We start from the raw sequence: 20,708 nt of genomic DNA on the forward strand, positions 1-20,708 counted from the left end.
GCCGTGTTTCTGCTGAAGGGAACAGGGTGTCAGTTGTTAACGGGAGAAAAAGACGCGTCTGTAGTTCAAACCGTTAAATCATAAAGACATGATGTGTGGGATCGTGTAAGATCCAGCGGCTCTCAGAGGATTAAACATCTTAAACTGCGCTGTCAAAACGTGACAAAGCCGAGATCTTCTATCTAAGTAATGCGCTCTCTTTACTGCTGCTGCTCGTCTTAGCTGGTTAATATGTACTGACGTTTATGATGCCTTTTGGGATTGCAACAGTTGACAAAATGCGTGCTTCAAAGGACGACTCTGCTTCGAATAATGAAGTGAACACGCGGTGTTATCCGACTCTGCGGGTATGAAGCTTTCCCACAGTTTTGATGGATGTTTCTATTTGCTGAATGCTCTCAAAATGCATTTCTAAAAACGTTCAATAGCACCTGGCATCTGTGTCTGTTGTTCTTGCTAACCTGTTGAATATGAGGCACGTTGTAATATATTGTCCTTGCAATGGATTTATTCAGCCGAGTGTGCAGCCTATTATTTTTTATCAGTCACTGAGATTAAACTTCCTGATAAATTGATGTTAGATCGTATTTATTTATACATTTTCAAGGATAATTAAAGTTTGGTAATTATCCTTATGGGCAAGATCAAAAAGAGATGTCATGCTTTACAGCTAATTATTATTATTATAATTATTATTAATTAGAATTGTTTTATTATTTTTGTCACATCACATCAAGTAAGGGAATATATTTAAGTTTTAGTTATTATCAGCTTGAATCGTTCAGACCTTGAAATCCACAACAGTTAGATTTTTCTGGATTTTAACGCCAGTTTTTAAAATGATATCATATTAAAATTTAGTATCCACAGTACAGTTTGCCCACACTTCAACACTGAAGCGGATCTAACAGCTTACATCTACTGTGACCCTTAATTCAAGGCCGTTCCTGGGTCAATAATAATGCACTGGTGTTGTTTCATATCCTTTTCCCGACCCGATCCACGTCAGGCCCAGGCACGCTGCCACCGGATTGGCCAGAGCAAAGCGGTGAAAGTCTACAGACTGATCACCAGGAACTCGTACGAGAGAGAGATGTTTGACAAGGCCAGTCTGAAGCTGGGGTTGGACAAAGCCGTCCTCCAAGACATCAACCGCAAAGGAAGCCTCAACGGGGTGAGAGATTGCTTCTTATTAGAGTATTATAAGATTGTTGGATGTGCACTTTTCTTCAGGGATGTGTTCAGCTGTCACAGTTTACAAGCTGCAGGCGGATTAGGAGTAAGAAGAGCTTGAAGTCTGACCTGTGTGGCTGTGTGTGGCTGCAGGTGCAGCAGCTTTCTAAGCTAGAAGTGGAGGATTTGTTGAAGAAAGGTGCTTACGGAGCGCTAATGGACGAAGAAGACGAGGGCTCCAAGTTCTGCGAGGAGGACATCGATCAGATACTTCAGAGACGAACGCAGACCATCACCATCCAGTCTGAAGGGAAAGGGTCCACGTTCGCTAAGGTACCAATCCTTAAACATTGAGCAGAACTTCATCCTTACGTACACTCCAGACCATCTGAGACCGTCTGAGATGAGACGTAACCTTGTAGAAATGTCTCAAATCATGTTATCATGATAGCTGTTGTCTTGACTCGTCCTATACTTGAAATATTTTGGCATTAAGATCAAATCTTCTGTTTTTCTTTCCTCAGGCCAGTTTCATCTCGTCCGGGAACAGAACGGACATTTCTCTGGACGACCCCAACTTCTGGCAGAAATGGGCCAAGATCGCTGAGGTGGAGATCGACTCCAAATCTGAGAAGGTACGAAGAGATGGAGGGAACAGATTTAAGAATGAGCGCAGGAGAGGAGGAAAAGAACAAGGACAAGTGAAGGAGTTTCAAAGGAAAGAGACGGAAAAAGAGAGAAAGTTTGAATAAAGTGACAGAGAAGGGAGTAAAGAAAGGCGAACAGTGAAGGGTGAACATGAAAAAGAGGAAGATCAAACCACCGAAGAGGAGGTGAATGTCTATCATGCAAAGGAAAGAAGGTGGAAAGAGTAGAGGAGGAGTACTGGAGGAGTGGATGGGGGGGTGAGAGATGGAGGACAGCAGGAGTTAAAGTAATTCTATTCATTTCCTTTTCCCTCTCCGCTCTTCCTTTTCCTCTCCTCCCTCCTTAACAGATGGACTACCTTAATGAGTGAAGCAGATTGCACAAGCTCTGCTACTGTCTTCCTACTGTGTGTGTGTGTGTGTGTGTGTGTGTGTTTTTGTATGTGTGTGTCCCATTACTCGTGCCTTGAATGCTTAAGACTTGACGCCCCCGTTGAACAGGAGTGATGTGCATCCCCTCCTCTGAACTGAAGCGCAGGATAAAAGCTCTGACAGATCTGCTCCTCACCTGCTTCATCTTGTCACTACAAAGTCAGTCTTACTGCTCAATTCTCCTCTCTGACGCAGGAGTCCTTGGTGATCGACACGCCTCGGGTGAGGAAGCAGACCCGTCACTACAACTCCTTCGAGGACGACGAGCTGATGGAGTTCTCAGAGCTGGACAGCGACTCGGAGGAGCGGCCGTGTCGGACTCGCCGCCTGGGCGAACGTACCCGGCGGTACCTCCGTGCTGAGTGCTTCCGGGTGGAAAAGAACCTGCTTATCTTTGGGTAATTTATATGTAGAAATGCATCAGACCACCATGCAGCTTCAGTTGAATTAGCAGAAAGTGGCAAAAAGAAATATTTCCTTTTTAAAGTAGCCTGGAGGACGTTTCCATAGCAGAGAAGTGACTAAACCCTGCAGTCAGAATCTTACACCATGTGGAATAACATCGCATTAAAACTCAGTGCATCCTTCCAGGTGGGGTCGGTGGAAGGACATCTTAAACCACGGTCGGTTTAAATGGCACCTGGCAGAGAGAGACATGGAGGTGATCTGCCGGTGAGGAAGTCTTTCTATATAATTTTACGCGACAGAAATTCTGAAATGTCCAGAATGATTTACGTGGAGTCTAGCAGGAAAAAAACAACAACAATCCAAGCAACCAGACACCAGCTGTGGCCGTCGTCTGTATGAAGGTCGTGTGAAAAAACATTTAAATTTTTTTTTTTTTTGTGGCTGTGCAGGGCTCTGCTGGTTTACTGCCTGAGACACTACAAAGGTGACGACAAGATCAAGAGCTTCATCTGGGATCTGATCACACCCACCAAGGAAGGCCAGGACCAGGCGCTGCTCAATCACTCTGGTTAGCATTTCATCACTAACCATGTTAGCCTTGTACCTAATACTCCACCACTTCAGTTAGCACTGACGGAGAACTCCACAGATTTAGCAGTGCACACTTAAAATGGTTGATATGCAGCTTAAAAGTACAGGAGTAAAATCTTCTTTTATTGCACATGTTCTTCTTTCTTGTCAAAACTGGGATGCGTTATGCTCGTAGCAGCTAATGTAGCCTTGAAATGCTAGCCTCAGTCATTTATCAGACTTCACACAGCTCCCTTTGGAGCCACCAAAGGTTTTATACAACCTTTTTTTCTTCATATTTGCAGTAGAGCTCCCCAACACCTGTAAACAGACTTTGACGTCTGTAAACTGCATCCATTGACTTTCATTGTAACGATTCCTCCCGCTGTGTTTGTCCCAGGTCTGTCGGCTCCGGTTCCTCGGGGTCGGAAGGGGAAGAAGCTGAAGAATCAGCTCAACGTTCCTGAGGTGAAGAACGCCGACTGGCTGGTCCACTGTAATCCTGAGGTGGTGCTGCAGGATGAGAGCTACAAGAAGCACCTCAAACAACACTGCAACAAGTCAGTTTACGAGTCATTGTGCTAACTTCAATTAACAGGATTCAACAGCAGCCTATTATTGTGTAACCTTGAGCTTTTCTCAGAGAAACAGCTTGACCAAACTGTCAGGTTCGTAGATGAAATGATGCAGTTGACTGGATGAGCAGGCTTGTTGATGTTGGACATTTCTGTGCGGCTGCAACAAGTCAAAAGGATTTTTTTTTTCATGTGTTCAGTATTAACGAGTTTGGTTGTGCTATTTATGAGCTGCAGAACAACAGCTACTAGAAACGCTACAATCAACAGCGTAGGTCATTCTGTGTAATTGACCTGTAAAACAATGATTTGTAGCAATTTGTAGCTGCTTGTAAAGCAGAGGTGCTTTAAGACGACAGCCGTGTTATAAAAGCTCATGACGACAAGGCAGCATGAGAATAGAAACAGATCTGTGAGCTTGTTAAATGTCTGGAGCTGTTTGTTTGTATTTATGAACTTTTTACTCCTGGATATCAGCCTGTGTGGCCCAGTGAGAGCAATGCTGCTGACAGAAGGACTCAAAAACAAAACAAAACATAGTACAGTAACAACCAATAAAGCAACAGCACGCTAAGCACCACCCGCCGTCTCCCCCTTCCTCTCCACAGGGTGCTGCTGAGGGTGCGGATGTTGTACTACCTGAAGGTGGAGGTTTTGGGTGAGGCTGCCAATCAAGCTCTAGAGGGAATACCTGCCAGGTATGGAGTATGGATGTACAGTTGTATAATAACAGTGAGATAAGCTCAGGTTAAAGCCTGTTAGAAGGGTGTGTGTTCGCTGCTGCAGAGGAAATAAAGTTCCTGCATGTGTGCACCATGTTCTTCATGTTGTACCTGTTTAACAGAACTTTACTGTTTGACCACGGCGGGGTGATTCGGTGATGAACTGTACTGACACACAATCTGTCAAGACATTCAAGAAATGATTTATTGATTCGCTGAATGTTTTCTGCTTGTTTACAGTAAACTGAAAGCGCTGAGATGAGACTGAAAGCTGTTAGACACTCTGTCAAAATGCCGTCTGACAGATTCCTGATTCTGACTGAATGTGTGTGTTATCAGTGAGCCGACAGCGCTGATTGATTGTTTGCGTGTGCGTCTGTTTGTGTTGACAGTAAACTTGAGGTGTCGCTACCCGACATCGACTACATAGAGATTCCAGCCACATGGTGGGATGCCGAAGCTGACAAGTCTCTCCTCATAGGAGTCCACAAGCACGGTGAGGGCTGGCGCCGGATGTTTACATGAACACGGCAGCTTTATTTTTTCATTTTTCATGTTGTGATTTAAAGATAATTCAGTGGCACAAATGTGGCATCTGTTATTTATGTATGTGTGGTGTGTGTGTGTGTATTTCTGTGTTTTAATGAGGTGTGTGTTTATCAATGTGTGTCCTTAATCAGGCTACGAGCGGTACAACGCCATGCGCGCAGATCCAGACCTGTGTTTCCTGGAGCGAGTGGGGATGCCAGACGTCACAGCGCTGTCGGCTGAGCAGGGTGGAGGGGAGGGGGTCCCCGACATGACTGACAGGTACCCACATGAGCGCGCGCACACACACACATTTTTATAAGGTAGAAAACCGAAATGTAGACATGAGCTCTAAACACAAACCTGCACATCCCGAACTGGACACAGACAAACTCATCTCACATGAACGGATTTGGATTTCAAATTATATTTACCTCATGTTTTTTTGTTGTATATAGCTGCAAAAAGCACAACTGTTTGACTTTAGCCCCTCTGTCTATCCTGGATGTTTGAGGCTAATAATAATAATAATAATGTAAAATGATATTTGAACGATAAAAAACTGAGAGCAGTGTGTCAGGCTATATTCCTTTTCATACAAATAACTATAAAATGTTTTGACAATTATCTTTCAGAACTGGTTATTGGTGAGTTTTGATGAAAACAATAAGTTGAGATAACTCACAAGTGCTGAAAAGTAAATATACAGTAACATGTAACTTAATAGCTGTTAATAAAAAAGTGTAAATAACATGCAGTGTAAAAAGCTGATTGCTGGGCCCCCATAACCCACCGCTCCTGCCTCTGTGTGTGCAGTGTTTGTGTCTTAAACAAGGTTTTGGCACAGGGGCCCCCTTCAGGATCAGACCACATCAAGACCCTTTTCATGTCAGTTGATATTCTGCTCTGTTGGTGCATATTTCAAAACAGATTTTCAATGAGATGAGCACAAGCTACAGTAGTTGTCAGTTTTAATCACGGAGCTTTCAGGCCCTCTGTACCTTCTTATGTACAGAAGTGGCACAAATGTGTGTCCACAGTTCAGCTTCATCAGGAGCTGCTTCCTCCTTCCACCAGTCGTCGTCTCTTTGACTCTCAGTAGTAGCGTTCGCAGCGGGAGCCAACACTGGTGCGAAAAACACTTCCTGTCCTCTCTGATGCCGCGTTTGTTATTGTCGACACTGCTACCTCCCCGCCCACGCACCTGCTTTACACGCCAAGTGCGAAGAACGAGATTATGAACACATTGAAATTCAAATATACGCGCAAGGGGTGACATCAGGGTGCTAATTATGCCGTTAGCAACCAGATCATGTTATAATGATAGCTAGAAATGGGGCAAGAGATGCATTTATATAGCTATCAGACTGACACACACACACTCACGCAGCTGCAGGTGTATTTCCAAGAGTGTATTTCATTTTTGCCCTAACCTACCACTGAACTCTAAACGATGTATGGTTTGTCCTCAACTGTGAAACCCCCCTCACAAGTCACTTTTCTGGTTGTGTCACTGTACTTACGAGTCTTGCAAGAAGAAGCTGTTTGAGCCAGAGAGGAATAATTGACAGGCAAAAAGAAGAAAGCGAAAACATGGTGTGGGAAATGTATTTTCTGGGTGCTGCTGCTCCGGCTGACAGCGGCGCTATGAGGATGAGACGCACGGGAAGCTTTGATCCTCTTCCTGAAGGTAATTGAAGTTGTCATTCGCTTTGTTACCTGTTCAACCTGAAGCCGCTCCTGGCTGAGCACAGCGACGGCGTGGCGGAAGACCTTCTAGTCTCGCAATGTTCACTCGGCTTCCTGTACAGGTTTAAAACGGGATGGGAAAAAGTAAAATACACGGTAAATACACAGAAGGGAGACATTAAGGATGAATGTTATGATGATATAAAAGCTAAAAACCTGTATAAAATGAGTTTCCTCACTGGCTGCAGAAAACAAACGTGATATTCACAAAGCTTAAAAGTTTCTGAATTTGGACAGTTTATTGAAGTGTGCACGCATGAGATGTAGAATTTCACTTTTGGTGATGTTATTACTAAAACAACAAGCACTTAAATATCCAGAACACAGGTGGAATAAGTAATTAGTACACAATGCATCCCACCTGTCTAATAACGAGTCTGTTAATTAAGTGGATGTAGCCACTGTGACTCACCCATTGGCTTCCAGTGTTTGGAATTTTGGTCGCCATCTTGTTTTTTTTTACAGCCAGAAGTGACCATATTTGGACGAGAGGGTGGAGGCATGGTTGGCAAGGTGCATCCATCAAAAAAAAGCGAAAAACAGGCTGAGTAAGACGGTTTAAGGTGACCAGAATGTTACACTGAACCTTCATGAACTGACGGATGCTAAAACAAGTTCAAGGCTATGAACACGTACAAAGTGCCATGGATACGAGTTGCTGCTCCGAACTGTCAGGTGATAGCAATTTGTTAATATCAGGGTAGCCAAGCCTGAAAACCGACCCTGCTGCATCGTCTATTTTACTCTAAATGAGACCATAAACTCATTAGGAAAATGTTTCCTGAGGTCATAAATCAAGTGAGAATCAAGATCATTTTCTCATACATTTCTATCCAATCGGGCTTCTTATTGCAACCAGCAGAGTCGCCCCCTGCTGACCATTAGAAAGAATGCAGGTTTAAGGCACTTCAGCATTGGCTTCACTCTTCAGTCCATGTCTGTTATACAGAAGTGTACAGTTGACCTTTAAAGGGGTCACTCCAGTGATTCAGTGCACTTTGAAGACTCAAAAGAGACAAATAATGAATATTAACAGTCAAAGCAGCAGAGACAGACGTCCTGGCTATAATATATATAACACATTTTAACAAATGAAGAATTTTGATGCTGGGAATGAAAGTTTTCTCTGGGTTGAGGACGAGTTTTTTTCCATTTAACATCTCTGCAGCATGTTTTCTTTGTTAGACTGTGAAAAGCTCACACACAACACATTCAGCTGTGTGCTTCTCCCCCATTTGTTCCACTTCAGGATACAGACATTAACAGAAACAGCCCGGTTACTGCCGGCTTTCCAAAGCCCTCGGAGGAGCAAGCTGCTGCTTCCGTAGCGGAAAAGATGAACGGAAAGACCAAGAGAGGCCGAATTCAAGCTGATCTGCGTCCGAACTCACACGCTGTTGTTGTTTGTGTATCTCGAGTGCTTCCTGTGTCTCATAAATATGTTGCTGTGGCGGTAAAATCTCGAAACAGGATGTAGAATTTTCTCGTTTATTGTTTTAACTCCTCGCGCGAGTCAGTCTGTTAATAAGGCAGAATAACACGGAGGCTGCTTTTATTCCCTTCACTTCGTTCAGAAGACGTGCCGCCATCTTCAGCTGCTTCCTCGCGGCTTTAAAAACTTTTCCTCTTTGCATTTTTATTTAGTTATTTATTTATGTTTTGGTGCTTCAGGACGTTTTTACTCCATGCGTCTTTTAAGAGAGCTGAATATTTTACCCCGCTGTGTTCGGTTTCGTCTATTTTCTGTGCATCTGATCACATTTTGACAGGTTATATTCCGACAGGCTCTTTGTTGTACATCTGCATCGTTAACAGCTTCTCTTGGTCTGTGTGTTTTTTTTGTTTCCTGTACTCCGACATGTTTGATCTCCAGTCAAACATCAGTGAAGCTCAGGTTGTCACCGCGTGTGCGTTCACGCCGTTGAATTGAATTCTCCCCTTACATGTGTCGCCCTCAGTCGCGCTCCCGCGGAGCTCAGCAGGACACCGTCTGTGTTATTCAAGCTTTTTTTTTTTTTTGCTCTTGTCTGTCGTTTCTTTTGTCAGTGTGTGCAAAACCGAGGAGGTGAAAGACGACGCCGAAAGCAAAGCCGACGGAGGCGAAGACAGAGACGAGAGCAGCAAGGTGAAGAAGAAGTTCTCCTGAGACGCGACATTAGCGTTTAAAAATGATCTGTCTTTTATTCTCTCTCTTCTTCTTCTCTTCTCTCTCACTCACTCAAACAACCTGAGATTCAGTTAATTCCTTCATGGACACATTACTTACGGACCTCACTGTAGTCTCTTTAGATAAAAAAAGTCTAATTTAGTGTGGTGATAGTTCAAATTGCCTCTGGGAGTTTGTAAATGTTGGATCCTTCCGAGTTGATGGGAAACAGAAGAGTGTGGCCTCTAGGTACTGTAAAGGCAGTTGTCTACACTAAATGATGCATTTTAATAATAACACTTTTAATACCAGAATAGGTGAGGTGTAAAATATCATCTCTGCTTTCTTTTTATTGCAGATTTTATTAGGTTTTGAATGTTTTTTTTTTTAAACCCCTGTGCAACTTATTTTTTTCTTAGTAAGTTTCAGGTAACTCACCTGCTCTCTTCCTGCTATTTAATTAAATACTCAGGAAAGGTGAATTTGCTGAGATGCAACATATGATCTTGTTATTATAAAATGCTCAGAAATAATCCGAAACATGTATTTTACACATGTTTTGTTCTTGAAGATCATTTTAATTGTGCAAAAACAAACAAGCTGATTTACATATAAGTTTCCTCTCATTTTGAGACCATTAATTATAAATTTGGTTAGTTTGTATCTTTTGTAGGAAATGGGAGGAATGGGCCGTAATTAAATTATTCTTAAATGATTCAATGACATCAGATCATAGCATATTATTCTATTGCTGCTCCAATTCTTTTAGTCCAAGTAAATTTTAGACCTTAGAAATTTTAGATTTTACACCTTTGAAAAGTTTTGTGATTTTTGTATGTATTTGCCGTAAATTGATATATTGTGAAATTATTCTTACTGATACTGATCGCAGCCATCGTTCCCAGTCTCAGCACAAGGTATCTGGTAAAGTGTCAGAGTTGTGAATTGAAAATTCTCACCTGTGCGTGTCACGTTGCTGTTGTGTTAATGTTTGCATGTGTGATTAACTCGCAGGGCGAGGAGACCTGCTCCAGCACGGACACCTCAGACAAGCCTGACAGCACAGGTCCAGGTGAGACATTCTGAACAGTTACCCCGACATGAACGTATTGGTTCATATCAATGCCAACTCTAAGCTAGACAGATAGCTGTGCAGTGTTGTGGCATTTGCAGGTCATAAAGGCAGTTTAGGATCAGCTAATCTCATAATTGTATCTAGTAATTTTCATTTTCTCTTGCATCCCTTTAGACAATATGATAGAACTTCTCTCCACTTCATTTCCCCGTCTACGCAGTGCAGGAGGTGTCTTCCCACGATGGTTCTTACTGTGTCTAAACCCATTTCACCTTTCAGCAGAAGTCTCCAGTACACCACTGCTCTGCAGAGCACGGGGTGATCCAGTGTGTGAAATGAGTTTGGATAGTTTTAATGGTGCTCACTGTCTCAGTGGGTACATTTAATGGACATCTAATTGATGAATAGCACACTGGAGAAGAATGGAGAGACATACACGCTCGGATGCAAATACCCTGTTACCCGTTGTCCTGGTGGACATGAGTTATATTTCAGAAATCCTCTTGCAAGCTTTTTTTGTAGTTTGGGGAACATGCAGGTACATATGCAGGCAGAATATTCAGAGAAAGCTGCAGTATGAGAAAAACCTCGGTGCGTCTTTTCCCTACAGACTCCCAGTTGTCAGCGGACTTGTGCGCCCAGGATGGAACACTGGTCACCACGACGACAACAGGAACAGGGACTGGAGTGGCGGCTCTGCATGTCGTCCAAGCCCGGCCCCTCTGGCCCACCGGCCCCGCCCTGACGGCGCGTTTACGCCGCCTGATCACCGCCTACCAGCGCTTCACTCTGCGCCGCGAGCCGCTGCTCAGGCACGACTTCCTGCTACACGACGGCCTTGTTGCCATGGGGATCGGAGGAACCGGAGGCGCTCACGGTCATCACGCCGGTGGGCCGCTGGCGTGGCAGCTGGGTGAAGAGCTGAGGCGGTGTTCAGTGGTCGCCACCGAGCCTGACCCCCTGTTTCTGGAGTGGCAGAGGAGGTAACGATGTCGGCGGTTCTGCTATCAGTCTCAGCTGATACCAAGTTTAAAGATCAGCGTTTTATCAGTCTGATGTTATTTTAATTGCTGGTACTTTTGGATCTACTGTCAAAACTAGCTGCTAAATCAAAACTGTCAAAATATTGCTGTGCAGAGACCTGCAGAGAACAGTACATCAATGCATCCAGATGTTGAATTCTGAAATTCATTGAGGTCTATTTTGCACAAGGATTTGTTTTAGTTTTTTACCAGGTTTTAAAATTCACACTTTAAAATATGAAGATTGCGTTCACCAGTCGATAGTTTCCAGCTCTGTTTTTCATGTTAAAAGATACTTTGAAGGGCAGACAGCAAAAATGTAGAAAAAAATCCCACTTTTTATTCAGTTTTTCCTCTTATACCTTATACAGAACTTTCATGTGTTTGAGGCTAGAGGCTACAAATACTCATTATTTTAAAGTACATGACTGTAGTTTTACTGTAGTTTTGTAAATGTATGTACTCGAGACAAAGACCCTACTGCAGAATCAGCTTTTATATGCACCTGTTTGTGCAAATCTCAAGCATTTTCTCCACACTGTCCACATACTTGAATCTTATCCTTTGTCCTCCTCCATCATGTTTAAGGTGGACTCGTCGAGAACAGGCAGATTTTTACCGCACAGTGTCGTCATTTGGGGTGGTGTACGACCCCGAGAGGAAAACCTTCGACTGGTCCCAGTTCAGAGCACTGGCCCGACTGGAGAGAAAGACGGACGAGAGTTTGGAGAGATACTTCAACTCCTTTGTCAACATGTGTAGGACAGCCTGCAAGCTGCCTCCAAGGAAGGAAGAAGGTATTGTGTATGATCACACACACACACACACACACACACACACACACACACACACACACACGGACATGTGTTATATAAACCTGACAGCTCTGGTTTAACATAAACATCAGTCAAACACTTCATTAATTACAAGTTCTCGTCAGCGTGTCGCTGCAGACCTCATCTCCCTCCTGGGGAAACATTACTGACCCCTGCTGGTGGGAGGCTTCATTTGATCCTCATGGACAGTTCAGTTACAGTTCAGTCGTCATCTTTATTTATTTAGCCCGCTATCACAAATCACAAATTTGCCTCAAAGGGGCCCCGCAATCTGTACAGCATATGACACCCTCTGTCCTCAGAGCCTCCATTCAGACGAGGAGAAACTGCCCAGAAAAGCCTTTAACAGGGAAAAAAGGGAAGAAACCTCAGAGAGAACAGACGAGGGATCCGTCCTCCGGGATGGACAGAAATGCAACAAATGTGTACAGAATAGATCAAGCCAAATCCGTTTTGTTTATATTGTGCCAAAGCAGAACAGAAGTTACCTCAGGGCACTTTTCGTATAGGCTGCGCTCTTTATAATATTCACAGAGACCCAACAGTTCCCACCACAAGGAAGCATTTGGCAGCAGTGGAGAGGAAATATTTCCCTTTCATCAGGCAGAGACCTTGAGCAGAACCGGACCCTCTGCCTTGTCCGGGTGGGTTTAGAGAGACAGACACAGAGCATTTAGCAGCGAAATGCAAGTTCCACACTGAGAGTGAACGTAAACTCAGCAGCAATTACAGATCCAAACCCCACAGATTAGAGATACCTGCAGAAAGCGACGGGACGAGAGAGGCCAACATGCACACAAGGTAGAGAGAGAGAGACAAGAGGAGAGGCTGAATGTCCCCGAGGACGAGGATCCAGATCCAGATTTCTGAATCATATCTTTTTAAATTCTAAATTAAACCGTTAATGAGTGTTTGGACATTTCACAACATGTAAATTCATGCTGATTCAAGTAAACTGGGTTTATTTAACCTCGCTTAGTAACATAAATTGTGTATTTTGTCACCTCGATGATAGAACAGGCTTTATTTTGCTTGACAGGAGGCTGCACGACACACTCACTCCTTTTTCTTTTTTTTTTAGCTGCTGTACGTGTGTGGGATGAATTGTAAGCTCATCAAAGAGGAGTGACTCTCAGACACACTTGAACTTATTTATCTTCTTTCTCTCACCCCCTACCTTCATCTCTCACACCTTCTCCACGCCTCCGGCTGCCTCCGTGCCTCGTCTCTTCCAGGCTTGGTGGATCCAGCTGTGTTTGTCGAGCCGCTGACAGAGGAGAGAGCCGCCCGGACTTTATACCGCATCGAGCTGCTCCGAAAGATCAGAGAGCAGGTGGGCCGAGCTTCGTCATTAATGCTGCTTGTCACTGTCGCAGCCCAGAGTTTACGTTGAAGATCGTCTTTAAAACAATTGTCTTTGTAGAGTTCAAGTCAGGGCGTTGATGGATACATAAACAAACCTTATTCATCACTCCTGACTTTTTCTCTGCAGCGTTTGATCGATGTGTTTTGTGTCAAAAAAGTCTGGTGGAGATAGACGCCCATAAATCTGTCTCGAGATCAGTTCTCTACATGTCAGAAGGGATCCAGCTCGTTGTTGTTCGTACATTCAGAGTTACAGTGTAAACAGGAGCTCCCTCACTTTTCATGTCTCACATTCTACAAAATGTAAACAGCTCCTGGCTCAATAAATGGGGCTCAGGTGATGTCCTCAGCTTAGTCGCGGCTCTTGTTGCATCCTCATTGCATCATCCAAAGCATGATGGGAAGTGTAGTGCAGAAAAGATCCTCTCTGACTGTCTTAAAAAGCCGTGACATTCCTAAGCAATGTTTTATCTGTGGCTGAGCAAAAACATGAAAGTCAAGCATAAACTGTAAACAAAAAGAAGCTTCTCATGGTGAAAGACCGCCATCGTCGTTGTTATTTTTTTCCTTCACATCTGTGCTGTGCTGTCCCTTCAGGTTCTCCGTCACCCGTTAATCTCGGCGCGTCTCCAGCTGTGCCGCCCCTCCCTCTATCTTCCGGTCTGGTGGGAGTCTGGTAAACACGACCGCGACCTCCTCATCGGGGCGGCGCGCCACGGCTTGAGCCGCACCGACTTCTACATCCTGAACGACCCCCAGCTGAGCTTCCTGGAGGCTCACCGGAACTACGTCAGGGGCCACCCCTCTCATCTTCATCCTCAAAGTCACCACCACCCTCACCATCCGGGCGTGGCGGCTCACCCTGGCATCTCGTCTTCGTCCTCCTCCTCCTCCTCCTCGTCTCATCCGCAGCTGCCTCATCCTCACTGCTGTCTCTATGACTCGGGTCTCGGTCGCCACTCCCCTCAGCCTCCTGAGTATCCCCACCAGTCCTCTCACCACCACCATCACCACCACCAGCATCCGCCCGTGCCTCCGTCGGCTCCTTCTCCTTCCTCCTCCTCTTCCTCCTCCTCTCACCCTCACCTCCACCCTCCACCATTGGATGCCCACAATTCTGCCTCACCGAGTCTGGGAATAGTTCCTGGTTCACGGGGAGATTTCCTCGACTGTCCCCCTTTGGATGAAACCCTGGAGCTGGGTTCGCTGCACCACGACGCCATGTCTGCAGACGCTTTACATGGAGGGAAGGCCTCCAAAGACGCGCTCAACGGTTTCCCGTTCAATTCGGCCGCAGGAGGTCAAAGCATGCTCAACTCGTACGGTGTTGGGGGAACAGACCTTGATTCAAAACTGAGGAGTGACGTGCTGGTGGGTGAACAGGGCTCCTCAGAGGAAACCGGGCTGATGGCGCCGTCAGTAGAGCTGGATCAGTTACAGGTACGCAGTGTGCAGCTCAGTCTGCAGTATCCTGCTTTAGTAATGAGCTGGTAAATTATGTATGTGTGATGGAGTTTACAGCTGCACGTAATGATTGTTTAATTATTGATTAATCTCCTTTTTTACGATTAATCTATCATTTGTTTCGTCTGTAAAACGTGAAAAAAAAAGTGAAAAATCCGTCTTTCACCCGTCCATCACCTTCGTCCCTGCAGGCCCCCTGGGACGGCACAGACCACTCCAGCCCAGCCCACCACATGTTCAATGAATCCGATCCAATCCTGGGTCCCTCCACTCTGGAGACCGGCTTTCTGGAGGAGGAGGACGAGGAGGCGCAGGGCGGAGACAGAGGAGCTGAGGAAGGTGGAACTCTGGAGGAGTGTCTGGGCCTCCCACCCTCATCCTCTCCTTCCCACCCCTCTGCTGGAGATTCTGTGGAGCCGCTGTCCTCGAGTTACATGCTCTTCAAGGTTGGTGTTAAATCTGTACGGCTACGTTCTCAGTGAGGCAGGAAATGGACAGACGAGCTGAATGACTATAAAATTCATGATCTCAGTATTGAATTAAAAGGAAAAATGCCGAGTGGAAAAAAGGCTGATATAAGATATACTGAGAATATGGACCGTCTTCAGAACCAACTCATGCATCATGACATTCAGGAAGGTTTTTAAAATATAAGAGTTCAGATATTCATGAATGGGTCATGTGGGCGTAAAGCACCCACTTCAGCTGAGGCTGACTCCTGTCAGGGTCATGCCGCTCCAGGAGAACTATAATAAACTTATTTAAAGGCCTTTTTTTTAAAATGTCAACTACTTGACGTGCAGAGCTTAAAGATCTTGTGTTATCTAGTGGCTGTTAGAATTATGGAAGAGCTTTTTATTTTATGTAATGAGAGAAAACACCAGATCAAAAAGAAGACCGCAGTGAACGATCATCAGGAGTCGATGTTATTTTAATAGATATTTCTCTTTTTAATCACACGGCTGTTCAGTGCAGTGAATCGTGTTATGCTGCTGTGCTTTACATCAGATTAAAGACAGACTTCAGTATCTTGTTTTGCTCATTTTTAATTAGAATCATGTGACAGTTTTTAGTAAAAGTTGATGCAATCATTACGATCTGACTCTCGAGTGAATCTGTTTGTTTTATGTGTTCAGGACATTGGTGTGAGCGAGGAACCCAGCGCAGATCAAACCGACCTATCAGCGAGCCCTCCTCCCCCCTACGTCCCCCCTCCTCCCCTCTCCCTGTCTGACATCACTGCCCACGAGCCCCAGGATAGGCTGGGCCACTCTGATGTTGCAGAGAGCCTGACCAATCCGGTGGAGGAGGGAGACTGCCAGGAGGGAGGCGCTGGGTTCGAGTTTGATGACAAGGAGGAGGACGAGGTGGAGGAGCTGTCGAGGGCGACCATGGGGCAGAACAAACGAAGAGACCGCAGTCTGGAAAGAGAGGAGTGTGATGCAGAGCGAGGTACGGCAAAAAGACGTGGTGGTGTTCACAGTGTTTTTCAGAGCTAATGCATTTACATTGACTGACCACAAGAAAGGAGTCTGTGTGTCTTAAACATGTTGTGAAGTGCATCAAATAATCCGCCCAAGCAAATTAAACAATTCTGAATTTGTTGCTCATCCAAATTACAAATGTTTTAAGATAGATGAACCATGAGCAAGGTTACAGTTAAATACAACTGACTTCAGCATCCTCCTCAACTCCCTAACAGGCAGGATGTTTTGGATCAGATAATGTGTTACTTTGGCGACCCCCAGTGGTAGCATCAAAAACAAAACACAGGCAGAAACAGAAAGCAATGCAAGCCACCACCCCACCCAGCTGATTCTGACCCAGGCACACTGAGATGAAATGAACACACAGACTTCATCGTGCTCTTTGGCTTCTACAATCAGAATAACTCGACAGAAGCTGTAATCACATAAAATATCTGCACAATATCTCGCATTTCCTCATGAGTGAATTTTCACTGAATGCCGCCAAGCACTACTTTACATCTCGAACATTCATCCTCACAGGTGCAGACCAAAGTTTGGGAGTCTTGAATCCACCCATAGAGGTACCACAGATGGATGGGATAGAGCCGGAGCCGGGCCTTGGAGACCAGGAGGAGAGGATGGAGGTCTCAAACCAACTGTCTCAAGACCTGCAGGAAAGCTTTGACCGAGCAGAGTGTAAGGCAGAGTTACGGCAAGACGTGCACCCGTACCTTGGGAAGCTGGAACAGGAGGGCAGCCTCGCGTGTCCGGAGTCTATTGAAGAGCCTGGGGAGGAAGTGGATGGATTTATTTTGTATCAGACGGTGGAGGAGGAAACGATGGACAACTCTCTCGACACTGACACGCTGATGGGGGACGCCACTGGAGAGTTTGTGCAAGCGAGAGAAGATTCTGGAGAGGATGGCCCAGAGGATCTTGCAGATCAAGTGGATGAGATCTCAGAAGGGCAGATGGATCATGTGTCTCTTATAGATGTTCCCGTGGTTCAAAGCTGTGATGAAATGTCAGGAAAGGCTGTGAAACAACAAGACGCCAAACCCAATGAGATGGAGCTGCAGAGCATTTACTCTGAATATGGACAACCCTCGGGCCCCGCCCCTTCTGTCTCATCCCCTACAGTCGCATCAAAGTCTGAAGAAGCCAGCACAGAGAGCGGCAGCGGAGTCAAAACCGAAATCTCCATGGATCAGGAACACTATGAAGGCACCGCTGAAGATCTGACTTTACCAGATGGCGGCAGAGACTGTAAGAACAGAGCCCTGATATTCTCCCTCGACCAGGACAACAAAGACAATCTGCTTGAACGAAATGAAATCAAAATGGCTCCTGCTTTATCTGCAAACAGTATTGACACGAAGCCAACTGATCTGAAATTCTCTCTTTTACCAGACAGCGGTGGAGAGAAGAAACCACAGGAGTTGGAGCTCCCGATCAAGGTGGAGGAGACCAAAACGGAGACCGCTGACGATGTCTATCCTGACAGCTCCGAGGTCAAACACGGAAAATTCTTTACCTACGCCGTTAAGACAGAAGACTTGGTGACCAAAGCTGAGCATTTAGACTATCCTGTCAAACCAGAAACACTGGAGACTAAACCTGAAGATCTCAGCCTCCCCATGAAGCCCGAGAGTTTAGACCGCAAACCTGAAGTCCTCCAGTTGCCGGCCTACCCACATGGCGCTGAAGTCAAACCCGAAGCGAAACCAGTAGCTCTCGGGTTTGCCGCCTATCCAGACGGAGCCAAGCTAAAAACCGAGACCAAGCCGGAGGGTCTGGAGTTCGCAGCCTACCCGGACAGCTCTGAGATCAAACCTGAGGCCAAGCCGGAGGGCCTTGAGTTCAGCGCTTTACCCGAAATCAAAGCTGAGACGAAGCAAGAGCTGCTGGAGGCGGACAGCACGGTCCTGACCCCGAAGCTGGAGCAGGCGGACGGGCTGGTGGACGCCGCCGGGAGCCTGCTGGTGAAAGGACAAGTGAAGGAGGAGAGGCCAGCGACACCAGGTACGAACTCTTTCTGAAGGCTGATAGGCGTTGGAGCTGCAGCTGATGATTGTAGAATCATTCATTGATCGATTGTTTAGTCTGTGTTGACAGAAAGTGGTGATAAGATGACGTCATCTCTTCTGTTTGATAATTCGGTAAAAATTCAAACGCATTTAATGATATGAAACTGAGAAAATATCAATTGATAATTAAAGACCTGGAACATTAAATCCATTATTTAAATGGCTGAATTTGTTTTATTTTCATTGCCAAACCCATTACTTTACTAATCGTTTTAATCATAGACACATGATGCATTAACTTTAAACCACACATAAATGAAGTGTTTTATTCTGATGTTTGTCTTCTTGTCACAGTTCTGTTGTGATTGTAGAACTATGTTGAACTTATTCTAAAAGAAGGCGGGTTGTTGAGCTTTTAACCCGTCATCCTCTTCCATAGTGTCTGTGGTGGAGGGCTACGTGAGCAGCCCCCGGTTTGCAGCTCCCATTTCCATGTGCGAGATTCCCGACAGCCTCCATGACACCAGGGAGCCGACCATCGCTCAGCTGCTGCAGGAGAAAGCACTTTACTCGTTTTCTGAGTGGCCGAAGGTACCGTGGAGTCATTTATACCTGAAATGTCTGTTAAGGCATCTGAAGAATTTTGTTTTGCACTAAATGTTAATCCTCCCATCCGGGCAACAAACCTTTTTCTAGCAACGTAGTGAGCCAAAGTCAGTTAGTTGTTCTTTTTAAATACAGCTATTTTCCTTTAGTTGGCTATATGTGAGTTTTTTGTTTTTTTTTTGAAATTTGTTAAATTTCCTGAAGCAAACATGGGATAAAATGTTTTTTTGCATCACTGTGGTGCACTGCTGTGGCTTCATTTGGTGAATTTACTAACATAGAGCTCAACAAGTTTGCATACATATTCCTTCAGCTGAGGATCTAGAGAATATTGTCAGGAGAAGACTCGGTGAATGGATGAAGCTTTTTATGGCCAATTTTAAATCTGAAACTCTGGAGCAGGTTCGGTGTGCAGCATGTTACCATGACGATCTAGCCAGGTTAAAAGAGAGCCACCTTCGTCACATTGAAAGCTCTGGCTTCAGGCTCAACATACCTCACTAACCCGTTGATGTCACTTCATAGTTCACGCTTCAGATTTCCTGGTAGGAACGATAATAATGATGCTAATGAACGAGCTGTAGCTTCTCTGGGGTTTTTTGTGCGGTTGCTAAGCTTCCTCTCATTGCGTCAGACTCTCTGATTCTGTGTTCCCATTCGCCGAATCGCCTCCACATCATTAGCTCAGTCCTGTGCTGTTGTATCGCTCCCTGTAGGACCGGGTCATCATCAACCGCCTGGACAGCATCTGCCACGCCATCCTGAAGGGGAAGTGGCCTTCATCGAGTGAGCAGTACGACTCGCCCGGCCCCCTGACCGCCAACTCCTGCCTGGCCAACAGTTTAGCCCAACACCAGCACCACAGAGCGGGCTTTCTCACCACCACGGCCTCCAGCTCCGTCCCAGGCCAGGCCAGGGTTCAGCAGGCGAACCCTGGGCTGGGGTTCCCCATCCCTCCCCCTCTAACAAGACTACCTAAGGTGAGAGCATCCCGGTGACCTGCCGAATGAGTCAGTTAACTCCCTTTGTTCTACGTATCTATGCATCTGTCATCTGTCCACATTTATCGCCGCTCTCTCACGCCATGGTTCATACGAGTGGTGTCCAGTTTGCACTGCTAATAATGCTAACAGTGCTAATTATGAGGGTAGTGCTCTGAGTGCTCCAGGACGGACCAAGATTTATATTTTCCAGTCAGGTAAAACAAAACAAACGCACATATCATCTATCCCATGTCCATTTGATGTAACTCTGATCAGGCATTAGGATTGAGCCCAACAATCGGCGATTGCTGACACATTCCTGCAGGTTTCTTAGTCAAATTAATAATCAAACTAAACTCCCCAAATGTCAAGAAATGAAAGATTTTTAATCTTATTTTCCTTGTCAAACAGAAAAATACAACAGCACACCTTCTGAATTTAAGCATCTCTCTTTCACGGAACTGAGACGAGCTGAATTGCCTTCTTAACTCATCATAGACTTCATTCATACTCTGCAGAAACAAAATAAAGCTTAACGCAACCACTGTTCCAACAATCACCAACTCTGGCTCGGTGGAAATGAACAACGCCCAGCCCGATCAGGCGTCCTTATAAATTAAAGTATTTGTAGCTCAAGACATTAAAGATCTTAACTGAAGTGGGTTTGTCAGAATAGAAAATCTAAACGATGAATGTAGCACTGGGCACCTCTAGTTCACGCCATTGCTTTGTTGCTTCTTGTAAAGTTCCCTGTCTCTGTAATGTGTCCTGTTATTGTACATGTGGATATCAGACTTGGGCAGGTAGTCAGATTGCAGACATTTACAGATCGTGTGAAAACTTTATTTGTTCATTTGCACCCAATTTATAGTCTGAATAATTATTTGCACAGTGTGTTTTACCCAAAGGCA

General features: G+C 45.2%; 1 protein-coding gene across 1 annotated transcript in view; it reads left to right on the forward strand.

The window, feature by feature from the left end:
- Window positions 1-20,708, forward strand: part of chd6 (chromodomain helicase DNA binding protein 6) — an 88,134-nt gene that overhangs the window by 62,472 nt on the left and 4,954 nt on the right. Inside the window, exons 20-40 of the mRNA XM_041948722.1 lie at window positions 1,010-1,174; window positions 1,327-1,506; window positions 1,698-1,808; window positions 2,448-2,650; window positions 2,844-2,924; window positions 3,110-3,228; window positions 3,631-3,790; window positions 4,414-4,503; window positions 4,920-5,023; window positions 5,208-5,337; window positions 8,851-8,929; window positions 9,965-10,022; window positions 10,636-11,008; window positions 11,636-11,844; window positions 13,119-13,216; window positions 13,846-14,688; window positions 14,904-15,158; window positions 15,849-16,164; window positions 16,722-18,203; window positions 18,648-18,799; window positions 19,531-19,794. Coding sequence (XP_041804656.1) covers window positions 1,010-1,174; window positions 1,327-1,506; window positions 1,698-1,808; window positions 2,448-2,650; window positions 2,844-2,924; window positions 3,110-3,228; window positions 3,631-3,790; window positions 4,414-4,503; window positions 4,920-5,023; window positions 5,208-5,337; window positions 8,851-8,929; window positions 9,965-10,022; window positions 10,636-11,008; window positions 11,636-11,844; window positions 13,119-13,216; window positions 13,846-14,688; window positions 14,904-15,158; window positions 15,849-16,164; window positions 16,722-18,203; window positions 18,648-18,799; window positions 19,531-19,794 — 5,472 coding nt within the window. The remainder of the gene's footprint in view (window positions 1-1,009; window positions 1,175-1,326; window positions 1,507-1,697; window positions 1,809-2,447; window positions 2,651-2,843; window positions 2,925-3,109; window positions 3,229-3,630; window positions 3,791-4,413; window positions 4,504-4,919; window positions 5,024-5,207; window positions 5,338-8,850; window positions 8,930-9,964; window positions 10,023-10,635; window positions 11,009-11,635; window positions 11,845-13,118; window positions 13,217-13,845; window positions 14,689-14,903; window positions 15,159-15,848; window positions 16,165-16,721; window positions 18,204-18,647; window positions 18,800-19,530; window positions 19,795-20,708) is intronic.

The sequence above is a fragment of the Chelmon rostratus genome, chromosome 2 (assembly GCF_017976325.1).
Source record: "Chelmon rostratus isolate fCheRos1 chromosome 2, fCheRos1.pri, whole genome shotgun sequence".
In the NCBI taxonomy this organism is placed as follows: domain Eukaryota; kingdom Metazoa; phylum Chordata; class Actinopteri; order Chaetodontiformes; family Chaetodontidae; genus Chelmon; species Chelmon rostratus.